The sequence below is a fragment of the Dasypus novemcinctus genome, chromosome 11, assembly GCF_030445035.2.
Source record: "Dasypus novemcinctus isolate mDasNov1 chromosome 11, mDasNov1.1.hap2, whole genome shotgun sequence".
NCBI classification, from domain to species: domain Eukaryota; kingdom Metazoa; phylum Chordata; class Mammalia; order Cingulata; family Dasypodidae; genus Dasypus; species Dasypus novemcinctus.
In genome coordinates, this window is record NC_080683.1 from 30474892 (window position 1) to 30497987 (window position 23096).

The 23096-nt window shown below is 34.4% G+C and overlaps 1 protein-coding gene across 14 annotated transcripts in view; it reads left to right on the top strand.

Moving 5' to 3' along the window:
• Positions 1 to 23096, top strand: part of LOC101415012 (E3 SUMO-protein ligase ZNF451) — an 83166-nt gene that overhangs the window by 17986 nt on the left and 42084 nt on the right. For all 14 annotated transcript variants that reach the window (XR_001119039.3, XR_011650075.1, XR_011650076.1 and 11 more), the window contains 5 exons: positions 7175 to 7300; positions 12071 to 12182; positions 15876 to 16026; positions 17237 to 17363; positions 21427 to 21580. Coding sequence is in view for 10 of the 14 variants with exons in the window: in XM_004465343.3 (XP_004465400.1) it covers positions 7175 to 7300; positions 12071 to 12182; positions 15876 to 16026; positions 17237 to 17363; positions 21427 to 21580 (670 nt within the window). In the remaining 4 variants the exon portion in view is untranslated. The remainder of the gene's footprint in view (positions 1 to 7174; positions 7301 to 12070; positions 12183 to 15875; positions 16027 to 17236; positions 17364 to 21426; positions 21581 to 23096) is intronic.

Consider the following 23096-nt stretch of genomic DNA (forward strand, 5'->3'; position numbering starts at 1 on the left):
TTATGCAATTATTCAAGTAATGGAAAGGGGCTTTGAATATAGATTATACAGTCAGTGTCCCAATTCAACACTCTGTGAGGCTACTGCCTTCGTATGTTTTTCAAGCCCCTTTCAACATTCTTAAAAATTGTTTTGACATACACTAATCTTTTTTCTTTCCTAAACTTTTCATTTATAACTATGCTCATCCCTTTGTACTTGATGATTTATATTAACCAATTCCAGATTATTTTAGTTGTCAGATTAGTAACTTATCCTCTTAGTTTTCCCACTAAGGCTTCACATTGCTGGGCTATGATTATTATTCTGGATTCTTGGTCATTGGCTTATTTGCATCCCATTCCTTTTCCTCACTGATGATTGTATGCATAGTTCTTACTGCTTGTTTTCTTCTTTATTTTGCCCATTTTGTTTTATACTTACTGTGTTTCAGATTTACCTTTGAAAATTGTATTTTACTGGCATCTTAAAGATGTTGGCTTAATGGAAGGAAGGTGGAATATTGCGCAACACATAGTATTTGAATTCCAAAGATCTTGATCAGAGTATTATCAAGTCTCAGTCTCTGAGTCTCAGTTTTTCTACTCTCAAATGAGGTGTAATACTCAGAAGTACTTTGAAAACTCTTAAGTCTAAAGTAGGCTTCCTTTTTTTAGTAGTTGTGTGCTTTCTAATGACATTCTTAGATTTCTTTTGACTGTGGGGAAAAAAATTAATAGCCTATAAATATTTCATTTCATACCATCAGATCATGTTCCCCTTTTTTATAATTTTTTTAAGGCTGAACCATTAAGCTATATTAGAAGCCCAGCAATGGATTGTCATTGAAAGGTAAATTTAAAGTAAAATAGCCTCTTTTCTCTAGTGCAGGCTAAGAAATGTTTGTAATAAACCTCAAGAAAATAGAATGTAGAATGAAGAACTAGGATGTGTTGATATATATGTGCATACAATTTTTAATGGCATTTTGTCATTTTGTATCTGTTGGAAACAGTTCTTTTATTTGTCAAGCATCTTTTTCAATATATGTACAGCTGGGCACTTAGGAAGTCGGGATACTTGGGGGATTAATAAGAGAAAGTATCTTCCTTTAGGAGAAGAAACAAATGACAATATAGTGTCAATTATTGTTTTTTAGAGGAATCTCTGTGGTCTGGGAAGCTTTTTTCTCACAACTGCTTGAATTGAGTTTTTGAGGATGTCTAAGGAAGAATTAGTTGATCTGGTTGAGAAACAGGAGCCAGGCATTCAGGTGGAAAAATTAGTATTTCCCGAAGGCATGGAAACCACTGTAAGAGACAGTTTATGGGGATAGAATTAGAAGAGATGAAGCTGAAGAAGGGATAAATTACTTGTGAAAATATACTGGTTCCTGCATATTCAAAAAGTATTACCATTACTTGCATGGTTATAGAATTAGTCTGTCTAAAGTTTGGTTTTTACCATAGCATACAATGGACATCTAGAACAATTTATTCCTATTCTTCCCATAACTAAACCCAAGGAGAGCTCTCAGGCGGGCACCTCTAGCCCCAGAGGCAGCTCAAGCAATGAGAAATGACTGAGGCATGGGTAGATGGGCAAGATAATGCCATTGAAGTAGAATGTGGCATCTCGTAATGGGTATTTGGACCAACTCTTGGCAGGGTATGCTCAGTGTAACTAAAAATGGGTAATGTCCATGTGTGTTGACTTAGAGATAATTTAAGGGTGAACTTGGGGGAAATGAAGTTATTTCTAAAACGTATTGAAGAAGGAACTGAGCCTTGTGCCGGTGGTATCTCCAGCAGCAGGTGAAATACATTTTGTCACCTTCCTGTTTTTTCTCTGGTTTGAGTTTCTTTCCTTGCTGTTGCTACTTTGACTTTTTTTCCCTTCTCTCTATGGTTCATTCTTTTTCTTTCTGTGCGAAAGGCAGAGCATTGGCACTCAGGGTTAAAAAATTGATATTTTAAAATTCTGTGAAGTTCAAAAGTTACATAAGATTTTTCTTTTCCTTTTTTTTTTTTTTTTTTTTTGTCTTGTACTGAGGATCAAAGTCATTCTTAGGAGGGGATTTTTATAGAAAATAGATACTGACAAATAACCCAGAAGACAACACAGGAGGAATCTTAATTTAACAGGTTTGGTGATACTAGCCTTCTTAACTAAAGTATGTTACAGAATGAGGTGTATCTGTATGTATGGTTTTAAATTTGTTCATTTAAAGCAGATACTCTGTGTACTTTGTATTTGTAAACAATAATTAGTTGGCATGGAGAGGAGATTGCTTTGTACAAAAAAGGGATTCCTGGTTCCAAAGCTTTGCTGCTGGAGATGGTAAATAAATATTGTAATGCTTTGCTGTGTTTATGTCGTCTGCTCTAGCTGTATTTGAATATAAAATTCTTGAGAAAACTTGTTGCTTTTCAAAATATTATTTGGGATATGGTTTGAGTTATAAAGCTGGATAAAAGGTACTTGAGGTAAACAGAATTTATGGAGGTACAAACTTCAGACCAGACTACAGACAAAAGTTTAGGATGTGCAATAAACAGACTGAAATTGAGTTTTTATAAAGTAATAGAGTTGAGTAATTCTTCTCAAGCCAAGTGCACTATTCAGATGGATAATGTGATGATTCAATACATTACTTCATCTGACTTTGCTGATTGCTTATTTGTACTTTCTTTGAACTCAAGATCCCTTATGTAGAGATAAAGATGATGGAGGAAACTCACTTTCCAGTTGGTATCCCTCTTTCCTAATTAGTGCCAGCTAACATCCAGGGAGATGTTAAGTTAACCTCTAATTCGTATTATTCTATCTATCCTCTCCCTGTCCTTCACCCTCGTCCTACCATTGCAAATTTCATTATCCCTTATTAATTGATTTTTTTTTTTAGTAGCCGGAAAATGCCTTTGTTGAGTCATAAAGGAAACTGGGTTTTTGAGTCACTTTTCCAGGTAGTAACTATTTTCACAGAGCACATTCTTCTAGATTATATCATACTCACACAATCACCTGTGTGATATATGGAGTAGAATTATTCCATTTCAGAGAGGTCTAGTGACTGTATATTTTCATTAAAGTAATTTTATAGAAAATGCAGATTTCGGTAGTTTTATGTTAGTTACTCAAGAACTAAAGTACTTTTTAAAGATTAGTAATAGTAATTCAGAAATATAAGCCATTTTTAATCATTAAAATATCATTATCTGATATAATGCCACAAGCTATCATAAAAACAAGTTATTCTGTGAAGCCCTGCTTTTCAATTTTGAGTTTTAGAAGTTGCTTTGCAAAAACAGAATTACTCTTTTAATTCTGAATTTCCTTTGCGTTGATCTTGACAAATACTTAGAAGACTGATTGAGCTAATTACTGCAATAAGAAATTACTTACAGGCTCAACTTTTGGGTGAGCAGATACGTGAAGAGCAAAGTGAAGTATTTGCCTATCTTTAATATTTAAGAAACATATTCATGGGGCCTGTTTAGAAGAGTTATGTGAAATAGATTGTAGATCATTTTGTCAGTGTTCGATACCAAAGCCTCTTTAACTACCAGAGGGGAGTTGGCAGACAAATGGTACTTGGCTTCCTAAACTGTAATACATATCAGGATTAGGAGCAATTTGTTCTAGAAATAGGCATTTGGAGATGAATTTTAAAGGAAAGCCCACTTAATTTATGCATTCATCTGAGACAAGTCAGGTAGAAATTCACGTTTTACTAAAACTTCTCTGGGGCATAATTAGCTTTCTTTTAAACAAATTTATTAAACATTAAGAAATTATCTTTTGTCTGGAAAAGTTAATCTTGCTTTCTATACTTAAATTCCAAACTAATAATTATCTTTTTTAAGCTTATTCAGCTTTAATTTGACTAAATATACTTTTAATATTTTAAATAACATTTCTAATGCAATCAGATATGCTTTGGCTGATTTTTTGTTTTTTTGTCTTAAAAAGGCATACATGTAATTAAAGGAAAATAACACAAAATTTTAAGTGTTTTTGCTAATGCTTTTTATTTTAAGGTAATTTTGGTGTTTGGCCTCAAACCGATGTAAAAATATTTTCCCAATTGCTGTTAAGCTTGTTGAACTGAAAATGACTTGCCCTAATTCTCGACTGATATGCACACATACATATTGATATCTTTTTTTTTTTTTAAGATTTTTTTTTTTTTTACTTATTTATCTCCCCTTTCCCCCAGTTGTCTGTTCTCTGTGTCCATTTGCTGTGTGTTCTTCTTTGTCCAGTTCTGTTGTTGTCAGTGGCACTGGAATCTGTGTTTCTTTTTGTTGCATCATCTTGCTGCGTCAGTTCTCCATGTGTGTGGCGCCATTCCTGGGCAGGCTGAACTTTCTTTTGTGCTGGGCGGCTCTCCTTACGGGGCGCACTCTTTGCGTGTGGGGCTCCTCTATGCGGGGGCACCCCTGCATGGCACGGCATTCCTTGTGCACATCAACACTGCACATGGGTCTGCTCCACATGGGTCAAGGAGGCCCAGGGTTTGAACTGCGGACCTCCCATGTGGTAAACAGACGCCCTTTCCATTGGGCCAAGTATGCTTCCCCATATTGATATCTTGATATTAAAAAGTTAGGTATAATTTAGATCATGTTTCTCCTAGATACAAAATTTCCATTTATATTTATGAAAGATATATATAAACCTTTTTATGAGGTATAAATTAGCGGTTTAAACGAAATCCTACATTTCTATATGTTTATTTTATATTTTATACATATATTTACAAAAATTTAGTCATTTTCACTTAAAAATGTAAATGATGGGAAAAAAGACATTGAAATATAAGTTTTAACAGATTATAACTTTATTGATTAGTGGGATTTTGTACCATATTGTCATTAATTTGCCCAATTAGCAATTTGTATGCTTATTTTAAAGTTCACATAGTAGATCACTCTTGCACAGCAATGTTAGAAATTTTAGCAATTTCCAAGAAATCTTTATTAGCTCATTAAATCTGATTAGTAAATGAAAGCAATTACTTTGGTGAAGTTGTTGTCTAACTAGTGGGATTGCCATTAGACGTGACTACCAATAATCTTTTAAGAGATTAGGATTTATAATTGAGTTCACAATCTGAACTGGTTTCTATTGAAGTGGTTTTTGGTCTGTAGGAAAAATCAGAAGACAGTACAGCAACATTTAACGAGGCTAAATTTGTTCAATATGAGAGACTAAGGGAACTAAAGTTATTAACATGAGATTGTGTTCTTACTCTTATGCAGTTTTGGTGACCACTGATGTTTTCCCGTGCTTGTCCCCCAAAATGAGAGGACAGCATTTTCTTGCTGATCATTTGCTATCAAGGGAAAATAGCCCTCAGGACTCTTCAATGCTATTTATCTTATATAGATGTTAGTCTAGGCCGACCACACTAAATGCTTCAAGGAGGATGACCCTGAAAGCTCGTATTCTTACCATGGATTCAGAGCCAGTTCCAGTTCTAGCTCAAGAAGTTACATATTAAGAAGCCTGACCTTTCTTTGAAAAGATTCAACAACCTAAATACTAATTCAAACTATAGGCTTTGGGGGAGATGGCAAATCCATCTCCTAAGTCTAAGAAGAACAGTCCTGGAATTTGATTTTATGATTTCATATTAAGTTACTATGCAGCTATTTGGCATTAAAGCATTGGTGGAAGTAATTAAAAATGCTCTTTTGTTCTGCTAGGAAGAAATAAAATGATAGTGAAGCCATTAATTCAACTGTAGCTCTTCCTGGATTAAAATTAATTTATCCAAATATGGTATTCGTCCTGTCTCCGTAATATTAATTTTTGTTGTGACACCTGAGGAACTATATTTAGAGAGAGAGAAAATCCCATTTCCTATTCTTGACACCCACCTGACTGCATAGATGAGTCACTGTTCGAGTAGAAAATATTTGGTGGTTTGATAGAAGTGTCACAACTTGAAATATCCTCTTGCCATTGTAATTTTCTGCTGCTTTTAGTCTCCAGATAAATCTAAAGTATTTCTGTTTAGGAATTTCAGCCCTCCTTTCAACCGCATAAAGGAGAACTAAGATTTTTTTGTTTGTGTGACTAAGCCCTAATTTATACCTTGTATACCTCCCACATGAATTAATATGATCTTGGTTTACCTGGCCTTCTAAGCATTGACTTTAGTTAGAATGTAAAACCTAAAAAGTGTTCTCCATTTGTGAGGAATGCTAACATGCTCTGTTAAGTTCAGCTTAATTTAAGTTTTTCTTAAATTAAAAAAATTTTTAGGATGTATTCTAAATTTCCCTGTCAAGATAGTGTCTGTGTTCTGAATAGATACTACTTTTAAATTTAAGACAGAAAAAGAGACACATTTGCTTCTAAGAAAGGATCAAAGATATGTAAATAGATTTTTGTGGCTGTCATTTCTAATAATCTGCATCATCGTATGATATTTGAAAAGGATATTTGAAAGTTAGTAGAATGTAATCTGCTATTCGGTACAGGAGTGAAGGCTGTCTGAGTGATCAGAAGTGAGTGGAAACTCCTACCCAAAGTGGTCCTGTGAATATTTCTTACTGCAGAGGTGTAGCTTCACATGGAAAATACCAATTTGGCCTTTTTATATATATGCTCACTCCTACGTAACTTCCGCCTACTTCTTTACAATATCACATCTCCTGTTTGACTTGACTGATGCAACTCTATCCCACTTTAGAGAATATTCAGGTTGTACATATAAGACTGATTTGTCTAAGGAGTTATATTTTTCTAGTAGTGGCAGGTGAGATCTTTTCTTTTTAATTAATTTCTTTTTCATACCTTCTGCCCAGGCATTGCTAAAAATTCAGAGTCAAAGATGTACTGTTAGACCTTTTGGAGTGTGGTCTTAGTTAGGGCTTGATGATAATTACCTCCTTGACTTAGAGCAAAGGAACCCAAAACTTTTCAATATCCAGATGATTATAGAGTGAATAAAATGATAAATGTTTTAGCAGCTAGTTTAACATTTTTAAAGCCATAGATGCTGGTTTGACTAACCTACAAAATACAACATAAAATATAAATTATACAAAACACGTTCTCAGAAAATGGATGATGATAGGAAGAAATGGTTCTTTAATACAACAGCTTTTTGGTAAATGAATGTCTGCTACCCCAAAGCTAATTTTAGTAATTAAAAGGAATGAATTTGTTTTTGTGATTTTAGGAGAACGTTAAGCACAAAGACTATATTGACCATCAGAAGGATAAAGTTGCTTTAACTCTTGCTCGTCTAGCCCGCCATGTTGAAGTGGAGAAACAGCAGAAAGAAGAGAAGAACAGAGCATTCCGGGTAAGTGGCTATTTTAAGTGGTGTTTTAATGAATTATAGAATTGTTTTGTTATAAAATTGTAAAGAGAAACTTTAGTAAAAAGAATCAAGTTCAACATGTATCCTAGATAGCTCATCGATATAGTAGTAATTCATAATAGCCTTTTACATCTGTTATATTGTGGGATTCTGATTGTATATGTATATAGAAAAAGAATGAAAAATAGAATTCATTAAATGGACTTATTTCTGAGAGTTAAAAACTATAGAATTTCTTAAAACAGATGATCAGTTATGGGTCTATTATAAGAACCATTTTATTACAAGACTGAAAAGAGTTTATCAGGGCCCTTGTAGGTAAAGACTGTTCAAAGATTATTTTCTACCAAATAGAGCCAGACCACTTTCTCAAACTACTGCCTGTTCCTTCACATTAAATCAATTACTAAAAGGAACAAATTGATGTAGGGGTTGCAGAAGATCTGCTATGTGGAAAATGAAGGTTAATTTAGATTTATATGATATAATTCTTACCCTTGACTTGCTTTGGAAGGACCCAAATTAAAGTATTTTAAAAACTGACACGTGTGTTAGGAGTAGAATGTTGAAGAGTTGGGTTAAAAAAAAAAAAAAAAGCTCTATTCTAGGAATTTAAAAATGGAAATTCAAATCATGGTTCTGCCAGCAGCTGTTTAAACTTCAACCAGTCACTTAACTTTTGTAGGCTTTGGGCTTTAAGTCTGTGAAGGGATAGAGTTGGAGATGACCTCCCAGATCAGAATAAGCATAATCATTTAATAATTTTTACCATGTTTTTGAATCCTTGGTTATTATAAGGGAATTTGTATATTTTTGTAACCCCCACCCCCTTTTTAAAAAAATTTTGTAACCTCTTAATGTTTTCTAATCTGGTATAGAATAAACTAATCTTTGAAATTAGAAGTAAGCTAATTAGGGACTTTAACTTTATTATGTAATCCCAATAAAATTAGAGCATGGTATTCTAACTGTTGTATTTAAATTATTTATTATATAGAGATGCAAAAAGGGAGAGGAGATTATTTTTGTTGTAGCAGAAACATTATTCAGTTTTAAGAAAAATTTTCCCCCCAAACTACGTTAAATGTGTTTGTGATGTTTATGGGTCATGGAAAAATCTCTTCAAGAGAGTAGTTATTTGCAAGCTAACTTCCTTTTCTTTAGATTTCCTGAGTGGTACTAACTTCTTTTCCCAGCAGTGATAATGGCCACATAGATAAAAAAGCTTTCATTATATAGCCCAGAATCTTATAGTTACTATGACAACTAGGGGTTTCTCTCAAGGCAGGTTTCAGCCTTTACCCATTTAAATGTTCATTCATTATTGTAAAGATTTTATCTTGGTGTTGAGAACATTTTTTTGAAATTTTGAAATTTCTAGCTTTTTTATTTAGCCAATTGTAAAGAATAAATTTATCTAGAATTTATTCTTCTCTAAGGGAGAAACTGATCCACACAAATGTTTTAGCCCATTACTTATTATCCATCAATGATTTTTTATTCTCTCTTATTTGATTCCATTGTGGTTATGCTGTTTTTAAGCTAGATGGCTATAAAGAAAAAAAGCAGCAGCAGAAAGGAAGAGAATGAAATAGAAATAATTCAAGGATTCTAGTGGATGCTAACCTGCCTAAAAATAGGTATCATAGAAAATGTCTTCCAAATATTCAAGGCCTTAACTTTGCAAATTGTTGGTGCTTCGTTATTAAAGTAAATTGCCCTTCTTTTGTGCTGGAGAAGTTTTTAAAGAAATAAAAATGAATTTCATTAAAATCTTGACTGGATGCTTCACTTTTTTTTTTTTTTTAAAGATTTATTTTTTATTTCTCTTTCCTCCTCCCCCCTCTCCCCACCTGGTTGTCTGTTCTCTGTGTCTATTTGCTGCGTTGTCTTCTTTGTCCAATTCTGTTGTTGTCAGTGGCACGGGAATCTGTGTTTCTTTTTGTTGCATCATCTTGTTGTGTCAGCTGTACGTGTGTGTGGCACCATTCTTGGGCAGGCTGCACTTTCTTTTGCACTGGGCGGCTCTCCTTAGGGGGCGCACTCCTTGCACGTGGGGCTCCCCTACACGGGGGACACCCTTTGTGGCACGGGACTCCTTGCGCGCATCAGCATTGCGCATGGGTCGGCTGCACACGGGTCCAGGAGACCCCGGGGTTTGAACCGCGGACCTCCCATGTGGTAGACAGACACCCTAACCACTGGGCCAAGTCCGCTTCCGGATGCTTCACTTTTGAGATCTGTGCTGTGCTGACCAGTTGACCAGCTTCCGGCTTTGCCTATTTCATGACTTAAGATGACTTGCAAGATGTTATAACTCTAAAGTTTGTAGAAGTACTTTGTTACAGAGGGAAAGAGTGTCTGGTTTAGGGATGCTTTTAGCCAGGAAGTGACTTTTGAGCATCTACTGTACATATAACCACAGAGTTAAATTCTATAGTTAAGAAATGCTAGAATACTTTTTCTTCAAAAAAAATTTTTTTAATGGAAATTGTTTAAAATAGGCTGTTAGCTGGTATGTAGTAATATTTTATCTTAATTAATTTCAGAGTTTTTCTTGTAATGGATTCTTGTAAGGAACTTTGATAAAAATGGTTTAATTTTATATGTAAGAACATGTTTTTGGGTGTTGTCTATCCAGGAGCTTGCCTTACTGCTTTCTTTGGGTAAACTAGCTTTGATTATACTATTGTTTATGTTTCCCATCACATATGGAAGCATTTGGAGCACTGATCTTGTAGGATACTCTTTGAAAAAAACAGGATTTGGTCATCTATTAAGTTGGAGTTGGGATACTGTATACTACTCTATGACAGAAAATCACAGTGTACCATTAGTACTTCAAGGCTTCTCAAGTTCTGTATTAGAGAAATCTTTAAAATTTTGTGTTAATACCGGTGTTTCTATACTTATTTAATTCGATCACAGAATAAAAAAAGATACATAAATATATACATATATATATGATGCGTGTTAAAAACCTTGAGAATTCGTATTCTATCGTGGTACTTTTTGAGCAGTGTTGCTTAGAAGATTTTCTTGAGATTAAAATCTTCGTCTTCCCTTCCCCTCCACTTATACTTAACCCTGTCTAATAAAATATCCTGTTATATTGATAACTAGGCCATGCCTTATTCTCCCTCTGTCTTGCAAATCCAGTATTTGTGACTGATTTCTTTTTAAGTATATACATTTTTTTGAGAGCTAGTATAATATAGTGGCTAGAAGCATGACTGCTAGAGTTTGAATCCTGACATTGTTATATATCCTTGAGCAATTTACTTGACCTCTGTAAACTTCTGTTTTTCCATTGTTAAGTGGAGACAATAATAGTACTTACCTCATAGTTATTGTGAGGATTAAATGTAAACTGATTTTATAAGAGTGCCTGACACATAGGTTAATAAATGTTAATTGTTAGATATAGCATGATTAGAGAGTGTGCAGATAGATTTATAGATTACATAATTAGAAAGATTTAGAGACCTCTAGCAAAGTATAAAGCATCTAGTTCAGAGGTTGGCAAACTTCCTGCAGGATTCCTGTTTTTGTAAAAAAAGCTTTATTGGGGAAGCAGACGTGGCTCAACTGATAGAGCATCCGTCTACCATATGGAGGGTCCAGGGTTCTATTCCCAGGGCCTCCTGACCTGTGTGGTAAGCTGGGCCATGCTCAGTGCTGCTGCCACACACAAGGAGTGCTGTACCACGCAGGGGTGCCCCCGTGTAGGGGCTCCCATGCGGAAGGAGTGTGCCCTGCAAGGAAAGCCGCCCTGCATGGAAAAAGTGCATCCTGCCCTGAAGTGGTGCCGCACACACGGAGAGCTGATGCAGCAAAATGATGCAACAAAAAAGAGACAGTTTCCCAGTGCCGCAGGATAGTGCAAGCGGATGCAGAAGGAACACACAGCGAATGGACACAGCAGACAAAGAGGGGAGGGAGGGGAGAGAAATAAAATAAATCTTAAAAAAAAAAGATTTATTGAAACACAGTCACACCCATTTGTTTACATATTGCCAATAGCTGATTTTGTGCTACAATGACAGAGTTAGAATTAAGTATTTGTGACAGAGATTGTGTGGTTTGCAAAGCCTGAAACTTTACTGTCTGACACTTCATGGAGAAAGTTTATGCACCCTTCATCTAAATAGCAAAATTCTTTATACACTGTTTGCCACATATTAAATGCTATATGAGTGTCTGCTGTTATTAATAATGTTCACTAAGTAAATATTTTAGGCTCCTTCTGTATATTTCAAACTGTATATGGAATTTTTAAAAAATGTTTAAAAATAAAAGTAATCATTTATTATTCTATTCCCATAGATAGCCATTATTAACATTTAAAAATTCATCTTCAGTCTCTTTCTCCCTCTGCAGATACGGTTTTAATGTAGATTGAAATTATTCATTGTTTGTATTTGACCTCAAAAGTATATTCCCCATAATTGAAAAATTTTGTTAGTATTTCTAATGACTTCCATCAAATATGTGTATCATCATTTACTTAAACTGTCCTTGCTTAAAACAACCTATGGAGATATATATAGGTTAGCAAATTTTGTGCAAACATAGAGAACATTGGGATCAACATCTTAGAGCATGAAACTTTATTTTGACTTATTTTGAGGTAGTTTTTTAGATACGGAATTCTGACGATAAAGGGTAATCAGTATTTTTTATCATTAATGTGTCAAAATCTTTCTCTCAAAGTAAGTAACCATAGGTTGATTTTTCTCTTAATATCTTTAGGAAAAAATCGATTTTCAGCATGCTCATGGTTTACAAGAACTGGAATTTATTCGAGGACATTCTGATACAGAAGCAGCAAGACTCTGTGTGGACCAGTGGCTAAAAATGCCAGGTATTCTTTAGAGAATAATGTAGGATACGAAAGTTGCTGACCTTCCATAAAGCCTCAAGGCAGAAACTGTGTCTCTTTTATTCAGTTGCTAATAAGGGTTTCATTGAAATTTAGTTTCAATGATATTTTATAATGTTACCAGTTACCTTCCTACCCTCGCAAATTATATTTTGTTGATAAGCAATATATGTCATCCCTAAGCTCGTTAGATATTGCTTATTTACTCATTCCTGTATTTAATAGTTATTGCTTGCTTACTGTATACCAGTTTCTGGGTATACAGTTGCATGCAATGTGACATAGTCTCTATCCTAAGGAAGGTCACAGCATAGTAGGGATGTTAGACATTAATTGCACAAATAAATGTAAGATAAAGCTGTGATAAATGCAATTAAAATGAAGTAATATATAGGCCTATGATAGGGTATGTAACAGGCTAGTTGAGGTCAGGAAAAGCTTCTCTAAGGAAAAATGGAATTTAAGCTGAGATCTAAAGGATTAGTATTTACCTATTTATTCTTCAATGCAGTTCATGAAAATACAGTCAATTCTTGTTATTTACAGTAATTTTGTTCTATAAAATTGCCTTGAACAGTTAATTAGTAAATGTTGAACATTGCTTCTAGAGGAAATACAAGGTTAGGTTCCTGTGAGTCTCAAGTCACACTTTCATCAACTGATCAATAAATAACTTTGTTTTATCTGTGGGCTCCGCAGATGAGGTTGCTGAGTTAATATGGACATTGTATATATGATAAGCCTCTAGGTTTATCTCTAGGTTTATTTATTCTATGTAAGTTTGGTTGCTCAGCCTTTTTGAGCCCATTGTACTTTATTAATTTCTTCAGTACAGTATATACTCTATTATATTGGCTTAATCTATTTATATGTCTGTCTCTTCTACCAGACTATATGCTCCTTGGGGACAGGGACCAAGTCTTATTATGCTTTTTAGTGTCAGTGTCTAAAAAGAATGCCCAGCATAGAAATGTTTGATTAATGTTGATTGAATGTTATGCTGAGGTGGGCTATAAATATTTGCATAATGAACAGAGAAATCTAGTACTTGGGTTCCAAATCTGACTGTCATTCAGATAAACCATAGACTTGTTTGGCATTCCAGATCTACTTCAGCAAAAGATACCTAGAATTAGGGTAAATGATTGTGCCTCTTGGGGTGTTTTATTAAAGTTTATAGTTTTAAAATATTTCTCTTGTGTGCTTTTAGTTCTCAGTAGAAGAAGTTAATGTCTAACTTAATAGTTTTACCTTAGCTGTATCAGACTCAGAATTTTACACAGATGCCTGGGCCTCACATCCAGAGATTCCTCTAGGGCATCTGTAATTCGGGGAAGAGCCTTAAGTAATTTTGACAGGCAAACTAGCTAGAACTGTGAGGTTTTATTGTTTCTAAGGTCTCTTCTAAAAATCCTTTATTTCATATGAGCCTAGCATATGAGGTTCCATATAGTATGGTTGTCGGGCAAGTAATATACCCCTTTAGGCCTAATCACTGGCCTCAAGATTGTCAGAGTATTTTTAATACACTGGAAACCAAATTTGTGAGCATCAGTTTATATGTTTCTCTGAGCATGTTAAGTGTGAACAAATCAATCATTTAGCTGTGACTATATGAGACTTGAAAGATTTGATATTTTATATATCTTTAGGTCATACGTGGCTCATTGATAAGCATGAGCCTGGAGTTAGAATCTGTAGTTAGCTCTTTTTTGTGTCTGTGATAGGTTCAGCTCTTTCCTTCTTTGAGTCCACAGTGCTTTATTCATTTCTCTAATACAGTATATCCCCTGTTATATTGGATTGCTCTCCTTACATGTCTGTCTCTTCTGTCAGACTATATGCTTTTTGGGGACAGAGGCCCAAGTCTTAGTCTCTTCAGAGATTGTGAAAATGAAGTTTGGAATCTGTTGCTACAGTAACTACTCTAGCAAGCAAATACACAGTGTAACAAATACACTGGGCTGTATTTGTTAGGGTGGTATTCCATAGATGGGTTTTAGGGAGTGCTGAAATCTTTGAAGAGGGGAAAATAGAGATAAATCATTGTTTTCTTTAATTATAAAAAGTGCGATTCTACTTAATAGCATTAAGGGACTCATTTAATTTATTCCAGAGTACTCAGCTATTATAATTCAGTTCTTTGATTAGAAATACTTTAAGTACTTTACTTACAATAATTCTAACTATGAATGATTCACCCTTTAGGGAGCTTTAAATTGGGCCAATTTGCATAAATAGAAATTTAGTCATTTAAAAACATACTATTTGAGGAAAAAAAGTTGTTTAAATCTCTGTTTTGCCTTTCCATGGAGAAGGCTTATTTTCTTTTGATTGATTGTTTTCTCCAACTTTATTTTTATCCAGAGGCACTATTTGTAGCTAAATGCAGGTCCTAATAGGAGACATCTAGAATGTAGATGGACAATAAATAAAAATTGCCATAATTCTGACCACATTAAATAATTTAAAGATAAAAAGGTATGTTGTCATTTAATACTTTAAGATTAAAATATGATTAGTACTATGTTGTTCAGTACAAATGTGTTGTCAGACACATTTGTTTATAAACAGTTTTGCAGTTCTTTAGAGGCCTCCCCATAAGGACTAAAAGAGCAGAATAGCAGTTGAAATCTTAAGCACATATAACCTAGATTATGTTAAGGGATTTATATTCTTTTCTACTTAAATGCTTAGTGGCTTTGTAGAAACTGCCCATAAATATCCAGTTTTCTCTTACACTCAGGGCATTTGAATGAAGCAATCCACAAGAGTAAAGAGAGAAATATAGTAATAAAACTATCTGAATATTAGAGTCCTCCTTTCAGTTTTATAATTCTTTGTTTCTCCAATATAACTCTGTTAAATTTTCTGTATTATATCATGTGTTGGTAGTTTCCTCAAACAAAATTTTGCCAGGGGAATTTGTCTACAAGAATTCTATGATTGTTAGACCAAGGTTATAAAGAAAGAAAGGGATGAAGAATTGATTAATTAAGAGATGGTAAGGGGGGCAAACTGCTCTCCAAGGCTTTGAAAAGTAAAAAGAGAAGGGTCAAAATAGGATAAATAGTAAGGGGAGCAATAACAATCTCTGCTTTGTAGTCTGCAAATTTGTTATTACTGATTGCTGCGGTTCTTGGTGTCCTGGTTGGAGCTGACTGATAAGTGGCTGGATTCTTCAGAAAGTACCACTCTTCCCTTGTCTCCCTGCCCTCACCCTCCCCTCACCTCCAGTTACATGGTTTAACTGAATTTTAGTAGAACCCAGATTCTCTAAAATATAGCTAGCCCTTGTAATATGCATAAGATGGTTAAAAGAGAAAAGAATTACAAGAAAATTTCCTTGCTAACTCATTTATATAGATGAATAGAAGGGAGCAGAGGCTTCTGTAAAGCAACTGATTTTCTAATGCATTTGATCTTTTACATTTCTGGACTGTTGAACTTAAGAAAACAGATTTTTCCCCTGAGAGAATGCTATTTGGAGATGTTAATGGTTTTCTTTGTCCCAAATACTTTGGGATTATTATCTTTTATAAGAGGTTGTAAACAATTGCAATTATGACCACCCAGTTGATGCTGCATAATTTTCATTGTTTTGTTATAATTTTGATTTCCATTCCAAGGATAAGTATATGAAATAGGATCTAATGAATTTATATTCTGATGCAGGACTCAAAGCAGGCACAATTAATTCTGGAACAAAAAGTACATTCCGAAGAGGAGGCCAAATGAGGAACTCAGGGAAACCAATTTTATGCCCCATAATGCACTGTAACAAGGAGTTTGACAATGGGCATCTTCTCTTAGGACATTTGAAAAGGTAAAAATAATGGATGCTGAAGATCAAATGTTTTGCAAAGTGGTTTTGTAAAATGGAAAAGCTGAAGCACCTCTGCTGTTGTGATTATAGCTTTATATTCCAAATTCAAATTGTTTTATGCTATTATGGTATAATTTTTTATTTAAATTTCTTAGATTTCCTGGAACGCTTGGTGAAGGCAGATTTTTCTAGTGATATCTTGCTTCTTTATGAGTGTAGCCTTTAAGTATATACTCCTTCCTAAAAATATCTTCATAAAATTCTAAACAGACTTCACATTGATATGTGTTTGAATCAGTTTTAGAGAAATCTAGCCCATAAATATAAATTTCAGGAGACACTGACCACTTAAAGATACTTGGTCTACCCTAAAGAAAAGTAATTTGGCATTACAAAATAAATGCTAATGGCAGAACAAATATAGTAAAGTTAACAATTAAAATATTCTGTTTATTAAACATTTTATCCTTTACTGAACTTTGAAGAATGGAACTTGAGAAAGTACATTTCAAAGGAGGGTGTTATTAGAAGCAATATAAATCTATCCTCACAGACTTCCCAATTTAATTGTAATAGTTGGAAGATTGGAAATTGAGAAGTTTGAGGCTGCCTTTTCCAGATGTCTCACCCCCACTTAGCTTCAGATGCCTTTTCTTACTGAGAGAGGCCTCTAGGGGAGCTCCTGCATTTTATAAATAATTGAGGAACATACTGTATCTTAACTGCTTAAAGTCTTCAAAGCAATTTAAAGTTACATTTTTTTGTTGATTGGTTAAAATAAAAATTAAAAGGATCAGAAGAAATGTATAGGAAACAGGTATGATAGAATCTTCACATGGAATTATTATTACATGGTTCATTTAAAGATGTTTTGTGAGTATTACAGTAATTAAGACAAGAAGGAAAAGATGATGGGCTCTGTAATTCTCATTGACTCATATTAGGAAGTTTAGCCAGTTTTATAAAAACATAATTAAACCCGTTTTATTGGGTCTTGGGTAATTTTACAAAACCTTGGGCCAATGGTCACCCCCAAGAAGATTGGTTAGCATATAGGAGCCACTTGATTTTACTTTAACATCATTTAATATTTCAGCAGAGAAGTGTAAAATTCTGAATGTATGTGTGTTTTTAGTCTAGCAAATGAAGAAACTTAGTACTGCCTCTATAATATGGGCTTTTCTAATGTTACCTCTCTTTTGCCAAGTAGGTTTGATCATTCTCCATGCGATCCAGCTATTACACTACATGGATCTGTCATCAGTTCCTTTGCTTGTGTAGTATGTTGTAAAAAATTTGTTACTCAACAGCAGTACAGGGATCATCTTTTTGCTAAGGTAAGAGCATGTCTTAAGAATAAGTGTTCCTTTTTTAGAGAACCATGCAATTGAGTGCAGGTTTCTTCTTACTGCTGTTAAGCTTACAGTCACCAATGAGTCATATAAGGATCAAAATTATGATTGCCAACTGAAAGTGAAATGATTTGGAGCATTAAATTATTGTGGACTGGTAAACTTGATAGCTAAAACCCAGTAGCACTAGAGATTTTCACTGAAATCCTTTCTTTTTCGGAGTGGTTCTATGGAGCTTGTTCAAGAACTCTGAATTATTCACCTGACAAAAACTGGAACCCTGTTTTTCAGTCCACGGCCTTTCACTACCTCTTGAAATGTTGGAGCCATGTTGTAGTAAATAACAATTCTTTTATTAATGCTAGTGTTAAGATATAGAACTAGTATTTAAAAGTCTGTGTTAATATAATTTTCATTAAGTGTTAAATCTCAAGGGATAGGAGTTAATTCATAATATATGAAATTCATGTATTACAAAACTGTAATTGTTTTTAACCATATTTGATATTAAGTACCTTTAATTTATTAGCTTTGCAAAAATAATATATGTTCATTGTGGAACATTTTTAAGATAGAAACAAAAAGAAAATGAGAAATCACCTTTAATCTCACTTAGAGATAACCACTGTCAACATTTTGAGGTATACGTTTTTACTATTTTTCCATAAATATAAATATTTCAATTAAGTTGTCCTAAGTTTTTTAGTGATTTTTAAAAAGCATTGCTTTGCAAGTATAAATGCTTAAATATTTGTTGAATCAATGGGTACATTTCTATGTTTTAAATCAATAAGTATAAATATATTATTTAACTAATTTTTCTATTGTTAAAAATATGCCACATTAAATATCCAAGAAGATCCATACTTGATATATTTAATAATTATTAGATTTCTTTTAAAAAGATTTATTTTATTTATTTATTTCTCCCCCACTCCTTGTTGTTTGTACTTGCTGCTTGCTCTCTGTGTCTTTTTTGTTTGCTGTGTCTGCTCATCTTCTTTTTAGGAGGCACTGGGAATGGAACCCAGGACCTCCCAAATGGAAGGGAAGGGTCCAGTTGCTTGAACCACCTCTGCTCCCTGCTTGTTGTTCTCTCATTGTGTTTCTTCGTGTCTCCTCATTCTGTCATCTCTTTTCATCATCTCGTTGCATCGGCTCTCCATGCCAGCCCATTGTGTCAGCTCACTGTCTTGCTGGTCTTCTTTAGAAGGCACCAGAAACTGAACCCAGGACCTCTTACGTGGTAGACGGGCACCCAACTGTTTGAGCCACATCCGCTTCCCTGATTATTAGATTTTGAAATAATAAAATGTTTACATCCAGAGATCACAGTAGGGTTTAAAATTTTTTTTTTCTCATATTTTCAGAATTTGTTTAGTTCTAGAACTATACTTGAAAAATAACGTAGGGAATAGCTCAGATTGTGTATAGGTTCATTGTAAAGAATTAAGGTTTATTCTCAAAAGTATCTCTGAGTGAGTTCTGTAGCCTCATACCCACCTCCATCTGGGCCCTAGAGAACATTCTGAGAATATATGTGCATCCTTGAAGCAGACCCAGTCATCAATTCTTTAGAGCTTTTTTTAAAAAATTTTTTTGTTGAAGTGTATCATTAATACATGAACATACATAAACAATAAGTGTATAGTAGAAGTTGTGTAGTTACAAAATAAACATGCATAACATCACACAGGGGTCCCATTTATTACCCCTACACCAACACTTAGAATTGTTTGAAACACTTGTTGTAACTATGCAGGAGCATTGCCAAAATATTACTACTAACTGTAGTCCATATCTTATATTTGGTGTATTTCTCCCCCAGCCTACCTTATTTTTTTATAATATGTTTTTATTACAGAGACTGTGAACTTGTAAAACAATGCACATGTGTAGAATTCCCATACAACACCCCTTCACCAACACACCACACTGTGGTAGACTGTTTGGGTATATTTTTCATATGCTTTCTTTGTGGTTACCATGGTGTTAAAATTTAACATTATAAATATATAGGAGGCAGTTTTTATTTGATACCAGCTTGGCTTTAGTAGGATATACATACACTCTTCCTATACCCCTTCATTCTCCCACCTTTTTTTTTTTTTGTAATTGTTACAAATTATATCTTTGGGTGTTATAAGTCCAAAACCATAGATTCATTGTTCCTTTCTATTAATTTGCATTTTAGACAGTTCTTGTGTGTTTGATAGTTGTTTGGGTGGGAGAACTAAGTCCTGGGAACTCCCTACTGTGCTATCTTCCCCAGAAGTCCCTTACCTTATCCTGAAATAACTTTCAACATTCAAATATATATACCCTTCAACTCAAAGGTCACTCCTGCTTATGAGAGTAAAGCACTGATAGGTAAGGGTTTATGTTTAAGAGTATAAATAACATCATTGCTTATAGTGGAATAGGGAGGGGTGGATTTCATGGATATGAATGATTGACTAAATCATGGTAAATTCATACCATAGAGTAGTTTGTAACCGTTGAAAAATGAATTTGAGCTATGCTCATTGATTTTTAGGGATTTGTATTAAGTATTGTGGTATGGGAAAACTAAGAGGCAGGCTGAAGAGTCTTTAAATTCATGGTAGTTGTTAAAACACAGTCTCCCAGGAAGTAGATGTGGCTCAAGCATTTAGGCGCCTACCTACCTCATGGGAGGTTCTGGGTTTGGTTTCTGGTGCCACCTGAAAGAAGATGAGCAAGACAGCAAGCTGATGCAGCGGGCTGGCATGGTGAGCTGACACAATGAGGAGACACAACAAGGAAGCACAATGAGAGACACAACAGTGTATCTCAAGTGATTAGGTACCTCCCTCCCACATGGGAGGTCCTGGTGCCTCCTAAAAAAAAAAAAAAAAGACAAGCAGACACAGAGAGCAGACAGAACAAGAACAAATAAAATAAAAGAATAAAAATTTTTTTAAAAAAACACTGTCCCCCCTGTATGTTTTGTCTATATATATATTTAAATGATTACACATCAAGAAATTTATTTAAGAATATATATGTTTTACAGGGTAGAACAAGGCAAAACATTAGAGAAATTATATATGATCACATTTATACATTTATATAATTATATTAATCTGCCAAAGGGGTGCTGATGCAAAGTATAAGAAATCTGCTGGCTTTTATAAAGGGTATTTATTTGTGGTAAAAGCTTACAGTTACAAGGCCCTAAAGAGTCCGGCTCAAGGTTGCTTTCTCACCAAAGTTGGTTGCCACGTGTTGAAGCAAGATGGTCTTTGATCTCTGCCTGAGTTTCAGTCTTAAGTCCCCTCTGGGCTTCTTCTTCCTTTTGAGGCTCTGTAAGTCCAGCTTCTATCTGATCTCATCTTAGGTTAGAATAGGGCTTGTCTTTCAGGGCTTCCTATATCCGTCTCTGGCATAGGGCTCATTTCTTTCTGGGCCTACTCAGCTGCTCAGCTGCTCTGTTCTCTTTAGCTGCAAATTATCAGGCAAGTGACTTATCTCTCCCTGGGGCCGCAGTATCAAAAATGACAAAGTTCTCTCCTCTTCCCTGTGTCTTCTTGAGTGTCTGTTTATATCAACCCACCAAGGGGGTGGGGACTGAACCTGAATCATGCCCTAGTGATGGTCACATCAAAAGCCTTATATTGATTTTATCAAGTAAACTTAAATCCTTTACATTTAATATACTAAAAGGATATCACACCCAGAGGGAGAGTTTACAAACACAATCTTTCTTTTTTTGGGAGTCATAATCTCAGACTGCCACAATAACATTTCATCTGGGTTTGTATGGAAAAAATGGAAAATATATAGAAAATGTACTTCTATATAGTTATAGAAAGATGGCCATAGTTTGTATTTGAGGAAAATATCCCAAATTTCACATATATGACTCATGTAAGAAAAGTTCGACGATTCACATTCAGGGAAAAAGGTTTTGATGTTATGAATTGATACAGAATATTCCAAATACATAAATAGGAAATTTTGAATTTTGATTTTAAGAAATTGAGTATTGATTTTAATTGTCATAATACAGCTTTGCCTTATATTTTAGGAAGCTGCAGATGATCGGCATAAAAACAATCTTCTTCCTCAGATTATTCAGTGTTTTGCATGTCCAACTTGCTTCCTTCTGTTTAGCAGCAATGATGATTGTGTGAAGCATATGTCTGGAAAGAATCATATCCTTCAGAGTTTTAAACTGGGTGGTATGTTAACACTCTATTCTGTTTATTAGACTACTTTAATCTTTGCTGATTTATCGTATTTCTCAGGTTATTCTTAAGTTACTTACCTGTGTTAATTTCAGAAGAATGGAAGTGAAAGCTTTGTGTCTCACTTCTCATTTTTAAAAAAGTTTTTCAATATTTATCTGTACCTAAGAGTAAGATGTATTTATTTTGGAGAGTGAAGAGAAACTTGGGGAAGAATAAGAAATATTTAATCAAGATGATGTTTGTATATCCATGATGTGTGTACAGTTAGGTATGTCTCCTTTGCAGTTAAGCCTAGAAAATGACTTCCCTTTGCTTTTATTGTGTAAATAACTATCTTCTTTTACTTAGTTCAGCTGGTGTTGAAAAGGCAAAGGGGAGGAAGGTTGGGTCCTATGCTCAAATTACTTTTTTAAAAATTGAAGTATATTATTCATACATGAACATCCATAAATAGTAAGTGTATAGTAAAAGTTGCAAATTTACAGAATAAACATGCATGACATCATATAGAGGTCCCATACATCACCCCTCCACCAATACCTTGCATTGTTGTGAAACATTTGTTACAAACTTTATTTAAGAGCATCATCAAAATATTACTACTAACCATAGTCCATATCTTACATTTGGTGTATTTTCCCCCAAACCACTCTATTTTAAAAAATGTATTTTTATTATAGAGGTTGTAAACTTATAGAACAATCATGTGTATGTGTAGAATTCCCATACAACACCCCTTCACTAACAAACCATACTGTGTGGAATATTTTTTACTGATTATGAGGCAATGTAACCACCGACCATGGCCCATTGTGTACATTTGGCATACTTTTCCCAAAACCCCCCATTATCAACACAATACAACTTTGGCATTGATGCAAGAATATTACAGTATTGCTGTTAACCACAGTCCACAGGTCACACCAATTGTATTTTTCCCATGCTTCTCCACATTCACACCACCCTGCAATAGAGATGTATATCTGCTCTAGTTCACAGGACACTCTTAACATCTGTATCTTCAACCACAATTCTCATCCATCTCAGCATTCACTGTTATTCAGTCCCTAGATTATTCTCTAACTTTCTTTCAATTGACATTTACATTCCTAGACTACCTTTTCAGCAACAATCTAATTTATAAACCGCTATTCACTATAATGTGTTACCATCAACTCCATCCCTCTACACTTTTATAGTCAAGTTAATTAAAACTTCTGTGTAACTTAAGCATCAGTGATTCCTCTTGATCCTCTTATCTCCTAATGACTTATACTCCTGATTTTAACTCCATGCATTTATTCTTTATATTTAGTTCATCTTAATGAGACAATGCAATATTCACCTTTTGTGTCTTACTTATTTCACTTAGCATAATGTCTTCAAAATTCATCCATGTTTTCATATGTGTCCCAATTTCATTTCTTCTTACTGCAGCATAGTATTCCATCATATGTGTGTACCACATTTTGTTTATCTGTTCATTGGTTGGTGGACACTTGGATTG